Source organism: Dipteris shenzhenensis, chromosome 1 (genome assembly GCF_047967505.1).
Source record: "Dipteris shenzhenensis isolate YYH24624 ecotype China chromosome 1, Dip_SZ_1.0, whole genome shotgun sequence".
NCBI lineage: Eukaryota > Viridiplantae > Streptophyta > Polypodiopsida > Gleicheniales > Dipteridaceae > Dipteris > Dipteris shenzhenensis.
In genome coordinates, this window is record NC_141596.1 from 49,088,941 (window position 1) to 49,097,142 (window position 8,202).

General features: G+C 42.4%; 1 protein-coding gene across 1 annotated transcript; it reads right to left on the bottom strand.

Annotated features, from left to right (window-relative positions):
* Positions 1-1,757: 1,757 nt before the first annotated feature.
* LOC147905965 (putative pentatricopeptide repeat-containing protein At3g01580) lies at positions 1,758-7,175 on the bottom strand. Its single transcript, XM_087375951.1, has 2 exons — positions 5,871-7,175; positions 1,758-5,420 (listed from the first exon to the last, which is right to left on the bottom strand). The coding sequence occupies exon 2, from the start codon at positions 5,128-5,130 to the stop codon at positions 2,881-2,883; it is 2,250 nt and encodes a 749-aa protein (XP_087232077.1). The 5' UTR covers positions 5,131-5,420; positions 5,871-7,175; the 3' UTR covers positions 1,758-2,880.
* Positions 7,176-8,202: the final 1,027 nt, after the last annotated feature.

An 8,202-nucleotide genomic window follows, 5' to 3' on the forward strand; every position in this document is an offset into this window, starting at 1 on the left:
AATTTGGCCATTTGATCTGCTGTAATTTTCTTTCTTACTGGCACAAAGTGAGCTTGTTTGCTAAACCTGCAAATTATTGTCCACAAACCATCATGTCCAGTAGGGGTACGTGGAAGATCAAACACAAAATCCATAGCTATGCTTTGCCATGGTCTATCCAGAATTGGCAAAGGGTGTAACAACCCAGGTGCCTTCTGCCTGTCAAACTTTACTTTCTGACAAACCGTGCATGTTCTCACATATTCTTCTACATCTTTCCTCAAAGATGGCCAATAAAAGTATTGCTCCACTGCTGTAATTGTTGCTATAATTCCGCTATGTCTTGCATATGGAGGAGCATGACTTTCCATTATGACTTTCTGTCACATCTGATCAGTGACACAGAGTCGTCCATGCATCAAAATGAAACCCTCTTTCAACATATAGTGATCATGCCTTTGACCATCAAAAAGCTGATCATAAATAGTTAAAAAATCAGCATTATTAACATATTGATCTTTCATCACATCTAACATATTGTTGTAAGCAATGCTCACTGCTAAAACACTGGGTTTCTTGGAGACTGCTTCAGGTTGTGGTTTCCTGAAAAGTGCATCAACCATGATATTTTTGTTACCCGACACATGTACAATTTGAAAATGAAACATTGAGAGGAAGTTAGCCCATCTCATATGCTTTTCACATAATTTTCTCTGCGTGAGAAAATATCTAAGTGACTGATGATCTGTCTGCACATAAAAATCAGCTCCAAGAAGGTAATGTTTCCATGTGGTCAAAGCATGTATCACTGCTAACATTTTCTTCTCGTATGTCTGCAAGTACAATTCAACATCTTTAAGAACTCTACTCTCATATGCAACCACTTTGTCATCCTAAATCAAAGTGCCTCCTATGCTGTTTCCACATGCATCATAAGTTACAGCAAAGGGTTTTGCAAGATCTGGCAAGATAATAACAGGTTCAGAACACAACTTTTGCTTCAGCTCTTCAAAAGCTGCATTTTCCTTTGGTCCCCACCGAAACGGTACAGCTTTCTTTTGTAAAGCATGCAAGGGAGAAGCAATTTCTACAAAGTACTTTATAAACCTCCGATGGTATGAAGACAACCCAAGAAAGCTTCTGACTTCATGCAGATTTTTCAAAATTTGCCAACTCCTTACGGCCTCTAACTTTTGCAGGATCCATCTTGACTCCATCCTTCGACGTATATATATATATATATATATATTATACGCATTTCTAGACAAACTCTGCTAAGATTTTCGAAACGTTTCTAAAAGAAACCTCGAAACCTGTTTCTATTGACTCGGAATGGTTTGTGTGCTACCAGTCATTGTTGCCTTGAGATGTCGAGTCACTAACACTACCCTCAAGTTTGCAACATTGAAGCTGTTGCATGTCAATAATGAGTTGTTATTGTGTTGCTTCGATCCCTTGATTTGGTCATATTTCAACTGTTGCACGGCATCTACCATCACTTGGATATGGTTAGTCAACCCTCTAGAGTAACCTTTTGGGAAGCCGCTTAGAATGGGAGGCAAGGGGTGTATGACAAGATGAAAGAGAGAAAAAGAGATAGAGAGAGAGAGAGAGTTCCTGAAACAACAGTTGTCGCAATTAGAAACTTGGAATTCTAGGAACAAAAGAAACAACACCAAAGACCATAATAAGGGCTATGAGACAACATGAATACAATCGTAGATAGTACCAAAATGGGAGACCCTAAGTGCTTCTCCCACACATAAGAACGAATGATGCTTCAAGCCACAATTCAAAGTTGGGATCGAATTCCTCAACATTCTATGAGCCGAACGAATGACAAAGAAAAGGTCCACTCCTCCAAAAATAGACATCCTTCGGAAGGAAGAGCAAGACCTTGGTCAAGCGTCCCTTGTCATCTTGCTAACGTCAACTAACCTTTGGTGTCAATTTGTCTCGCTGAAAAAATCGTGACATCACATGCAAGTCAATCTCCCCATCAAGGAACCATTGCTTGTGGGGAAGTTGGTGCTGTAACTTTATGTATGGTCCACCGCTGGCCAACCAGATGAAGTCTCCCTTGCTCAAGGAGAGAATCTCTGAAGGGCCATGACTGCACAGCCATGATGGTCCACAGTGTGAATGAAGCATAACAGAGAGCCACGGGCCTATCAAAAGAAGTGGTAGTGACAACTTTAATTGCATAGTATGCTAAGCATCTTAAAATGAAATGCATGTCTGACTCCTCTCATGTAACTGTCTACAAAACAGGTGATCCTTAGGAACCATAAACCTGTGATGTCAGCTTGTCTAGTTATAGAGCTGAATCCAGATAGAGGAAACTCGGAACTTCCCCGAAGCAGTATGTGAGGTGTGACCATGGGCAGACGGCTCGATCTCCAATAAGATTTTGTGTGATCAGGCAGTTAATCTTTTTGCTTAGGGATCCTGACACAACTAAGGTTGTCTCAAGAAAGGACTAGAGAGAGCAGACGGTTCAAGGCTGCAGAGAGCAAGAGTGACGTGCTGGACTGGGTACTGGAGGTGTAAATGAGCTTTGCACAGCAGGCTGCATTCTGGCTTGAGCATCTCTACCTGCCCAAGATGTGACCAAGATTCCACCCTACTCCCTGATTGTGTGAGGCATGACCCCCCAATTGCAAAAATGAAGGCTAACTGGTCCATCCTGTCCCAAGGTCACTGATACTATTTACAAGAGCATCCAATCCTTTTAAGTGATGCATACATTGTATCTGTAACAATGATTCACCTTCCAAGGTTAGAAAACCTGTGTGGCATACTGACTATACACACACCAACGATTCTCCGAAAGCTGGAGTAATGCCCAGATATCTAGAAGTCTGTCCAAAGATCTGGTCGACTTGTTGCAGCGTCCATATTCTACTGTGGCATGAATCCTTCCTCCACCATCTGCATACTTAAATGCTTGACTTTTGCGCATATCCAATCAAATTCTGGGTGGCTGTTGTGTCCCATGTTAAAGTTATGCACCTTATAGCCAACCTCAATAAAAGCCTTTGCTGGTTTCTTCCATGCATTAGCACATCTCCTCAATTGTTGTACTTCTTCTGCTGTCTCCTGGATGCCAGACTGAGCATGCACGTGTGACATAAGCATATACCCAGCAGCTTCTCTTTCATCTGCTGTTACAACACGATCAAAGCATTGCTGCCCTAGCTTCACGTTGCCATACATTTTGCAGTGACTCAGCAAAGACCTCCAACCCACAGCACTAGGCACAAACGGCATGGTTTGGATTAGAAACCATGCCTCCTCCAAGCATCCTGCCCGTCCAAGAAGGTCAACCATACAAGCATAATGATCAAGTGTCAATGACATCCCATAGTCATCAGTCATTGATTTAAACACATGACAACCTTCATTCCATAGGCCCACATGACTGCATACAGAGAGAAGACAAAGAAATGTGACATTACTTGGCCTTTGTCCTTCACGCTTCATAACATCAAAGTATTGAAAGGCCATCTTGAAATTGCAATTCTGAGAATACCCTGAAATCATTGCATTCCACGTTACTACAGTTCGCTTCCGTAATCTGTCAAACACCATGCGTGCATCCTCAAGACTTGCACATTTGGCATACAAGTCAATAAGGGTGTTTGTAAGAAACAGTTCCAGCTCAATACCTCTTTTAATAATATCTGCATGGACTAGCCTTCCCTGATGAAGGGCCGCTATGTTCGAACATGCTTTCAAAATGCAAACAAACATGCCTTGGTCTGGCTCTGTGCCATCCTGTTGCATTTGTTGAGAAAATTGGAGAGCCTGCTGATCATGCCCATGCTGGGAACAGGCCCCTATGATTGCACTCCAAGCTACCACATCTCCCTTTAGCAATCTGCCAAAAACCTTATGAGCATCTTCAAGGCTCCCAAGTTTAGCATACATGTCAACAATAGTGTTTCCTAGCAATGAGTCCTCCTCAAATCCATTTTCAATGATAAGACCATGGATCAGCATTCCAGCATCAAGGGCAGTCATGCTCAAACATGCTTTTAGGACGCAAATAAAAGTAACCTTGTTTGGCTTGGTGCCCTCCTGTTGCATTTGCATAAACAATTGCAAAGCCTCATCCCCATGCCCATGATGAGCATATCCTCCAATCATCGCACTCCACGTGACCACATTTCGAATTAGTGATCTGTCAAACACTTTGCGAGCATATTTGAAACTCCAACACTTGGTATACATGTCAATAAGAGCATTGCAGACCACGATATCTGACTCAAGCCCACCCTCAATGATATTCACATGAATCAACTTGCCCTTCTCTAGGGATACGAAGCCGGAACATGCTTTCAAAACACAAATAAATGTGACCCGATTTGGCTCCATGCCCTGCTGTTGCATCTGCTGGAAAAGTTGGAGCGCATCATGACCATGGCCATGCTGAGCATATCCTGATATCATTGCACTCCATGTCACCACACTACGATTTGTCAATCTGTTGAAGACCTGGCAAGCATCCTCAAGACTCCCACATTTGGCATACATATCAATAAGGGCATTCCCAACAATGACATGTGACTGAAAACCACTACTAATTATATGAGTTTCAACCAGCCTGCCTTGCATCAAAGACTTCAGTTTTGAACATGCCTGAAGAACCGCTACAAAAACGTGTCCATCTGGTTTCACATGTGCTTGTTGCATCTGGTGATACAGTTTAATAGCCTGTTCATCTTTTCTAAGTTTCGCATGAGCGGAGATAATTGCACTCCAAATGAACACATTTGGTTTTGGCAACCTGTTAAATACTTCATTTGCCTCAAACAAGCTCCCACACAACATAAACAGGCGGATCAGGAGGCTCCCTAAAGCATTTGACTCATATTTGCTTCTCAAAAGCAGAAAATACACTTTCCTGCCAATCTTTAAGTTCTTCTTATTGATGCATCCTTGCAGAATGCAATAGAGTATGTTTTTGGAGATACAATACCCTTGCTGTTCCATATAATGAACAGCTTGAACTGCCTCATTAAGCCGTCCATCTTCACATAGCATTTTTAAGAAGCTGTCATGACTGGACATTCTCATGGATTCAAAAGACAAATGAAGTGGTACAGACAGGCTGCACCCTAAAGCTGAGCTATTAGACATGGTAATCATGCACCTTATGGATTAGGACCTTATAAAGCATTACTAGCTTGATTATGAGAAGTGTCATGCCTTGACCGACAAAAGGCATATCAGAATTTGACGCTCCTTGCACTAGCAATCAAATCAGGTTTCTGCTTAAAACAGAAAGCTACTAGCTGCACATTTCAAAGTTGCAGCTCACCTTGGGTGGTGCCATCCATGTTCACGCATCCATGCCTCCTGGCACAATAGAGGGATGGGATGTACCCAATTGCAGTCTTGTTCCACTATATCATGTTGGAGATCATACTTGCATGATTCTGATATCCAAATACAAAATGGTGATCAGAGCATTATCGTTTTCAACTCTGCACATGCATATTCTTTAATAAGTCAAGTGCAGCACCTTTAAACATATTAAACATATATATATATATATATATATATGAGCTGCCTCAATAACCCTAAGCACTAAGGACGTATAACGGGCATGAAGCTTACATTACTCTTTCACTAGTCTAACTACTGACTGCAAAAGTGGAAATGCTAGCTGAGCAGGCAGGCAGAGAGCGAGAGAGAGCAAGAGAGAGAGTGAGCGACCGACCGAGAGAGAGAGAGAGAGAGAGAGAGGGGGGGGGGGGGGCATGCATAAGATGCCTATACTAACTACTGAGTGCAAAAGCAGAAATGTTAGCTGAGCACACACGCACGCGCACACACACACATGCTTGCCCTGAGGGCTAGACACAAAGGAATGAATCGACCAATACCTAGCTGAAGTTCTCCAATTCGTGTTACTTATACCCCCATATCGCATCTCTGGCTAGCTTGGCATCCCCCAACTCTTGCCACTTCCTATCACTGGTGCTGGGTCATCAATAGACTGGCTACTAGCCTTCTATGGGTCAGCTCAAACACCATCTGAAGCACCTGGGACTTCCATCTGCATCCTGCACTCTAATGGTCTGGTCTTACCAGCTAACTATTGCTCTGTGGTCGGCAAGCCACAGTGCACTTAAGATGATGTTTGCTGGGCTGAAGGGGCTGACAATGCAGGGTCCGCTTCTCTACCATCCCACTGATGTAGAAATCGACATCTTGTGCTACTGCTCTCTCTGCTGACTGACTTTTGAGCATGCCCAAACGCGCTGTGAGGCTTGAGCACCTTGACTGACTGTTCTGTGGGGGAATTGAGCTTGGCAACCACGTGGTCATGAAGCAAATCCTCCTAGCTGCCAGCATAAAAAAGTATAGTGACTCTGCGTACTACTACCTGTCCATACATGAGGACCTCTCAGACTGGTTCTTCTGGAGGGTCTCCCTTTTGTTGAGTTTCTGTCACTTGTGAGACTGCTGAGTCTACTCTTGGGGCTGCGGTAGATCTTGATGAAAGGCAGCCTGTAGGTTGTGATGGTTGCACTAGCTGGGGGATGCGAAAGCAGAAAATCGTCTATGACATAATAGCAAAGATGCTCCTTGTTGTACCTCTGCTTCTCTGCATTGAGAAAACTGCCATAGTTATTGTCTACTGCTTGCTTGCTATCTGGAGTGCTACTATTCTCGGAACCCCCTTGGCCTAAGGTCTCCTGATACTTTTTGTCGAGGGATCCATGACCCTGGCTATAAAATCAAAGCATACTCCCAACAATATTTCTAGAAGCAAGTCAATTATGAAATTTGGAGTCTAATAAAATGTTTCACGGTCCATCCTGTGCTCTCCTCTGCACTCGTATGAGCTGATCTCTATGTCTCTGGGCCTGGAGAAGGAAAACAGCCACGCGTCGCTGATCAGGCTGTGCCAGAAACTCTCCGAGTGGGCCAAACCCACTGCTGCAAAGACGGTGATGCCATCCACAGATCTCTTAGTACACAGGACATCTGAATGCAAATTGTTTCTTCTATACCAAGGGGTGTACAACCACACCACACTTGAAACATGACCAAATCTGAAGGACAATTCTGCATGTCTAGGAGAGCTGCATGATTTCAAAAAAATCTATCCCAAAGTTAAAATTGGCTAATGTCTAAATTCGTTTTGTTGAGTTGAACTTAGCCTAGCACTATTTTGAGGTTGGATATACTTTTTGCCATCATCTTGAAAGAAGGTTTCCTCTTTTTATCTCCTTGCCTTTATTCCTGGACATGGACAAGCCCAAACTAAAAGAATGAAACCTTTTTTGGCAGCTTTAGACTATGTATCCATATGAGTCAAGGTGAAAACTTAGATCTTACATAATCACACTTCACACAAAGACAGTTTTCCTGAGCCACAATACTTCCAGGTCAATTCAAGATTACACTCAACCAGCAGATTTCATATAAGTCAGAGGCCCATATCTAATCTAGATTGTCCTGCAACAGGCTACCATACGTAGCAGTTATTTCTAATAGAGTCTTCATTTGAGTATATCTTAGTGTTTTGAGTTAAATTTTCCATTGTGATTAGGCGGTGGTGCAATATCAATGTATGACCAGTATACAAGGGAGTCTCAATTCAATGACGTGGTTGGAAGCAAACTCCTTGGGACACCTGATTATTGAAGTTAACATAAAATTATAGGATTTGTAACATAAAATTATTCTCAAGAACAATGTCTTGGCAGGTTACAAGTATTATAAATTACTCTTAGGATGTTCATTTTATATGTTCAAGTATCAAGTTTTATTTTCCAAATTTCATTGTTATGAAACGTATCCCAAGTAATCTTTATTCTCTATCCCCCCGGGGCCTCCTCCTACCTTAAGCATCTATGTAACATTTGATTACAACTTTATCTATGTGTTCGACATTTTTCTAGAATTTAACATTTCAAGTGCTACATTGTGCACATCCTACTGCTATTGTGTAAAAATTTTCCTTTTGGTAGGACTCTACACAAGCATGGTCTCCACCTTTGATTGAGAGAGCACCTTTGTCGTTCAATGGTGAACATAAAACAATAATTGATGCTCGTTAGTGAGACTAAGCTGATGCATGATGGCGAACCCCTTTGTCATTTAGACAATGATTGATGCTCGTTATGTGTTAGAGAGCACCTTTGTCGTTAAAGGGTGAACAATGATTGATGTTCATTAGTGAGACCACGCCAATGCAAGGACGAG

Bases quoted from the DNA above. Each gene is read 5' to 3' on its own strand.
- LOC147905965 (XM_087375951.1), bottom strand. From the start codon at position 5,130: ATGATTACCATGTCTAATAGCTCAGCTTTAGGGTGCAGCCTGTCTGTA.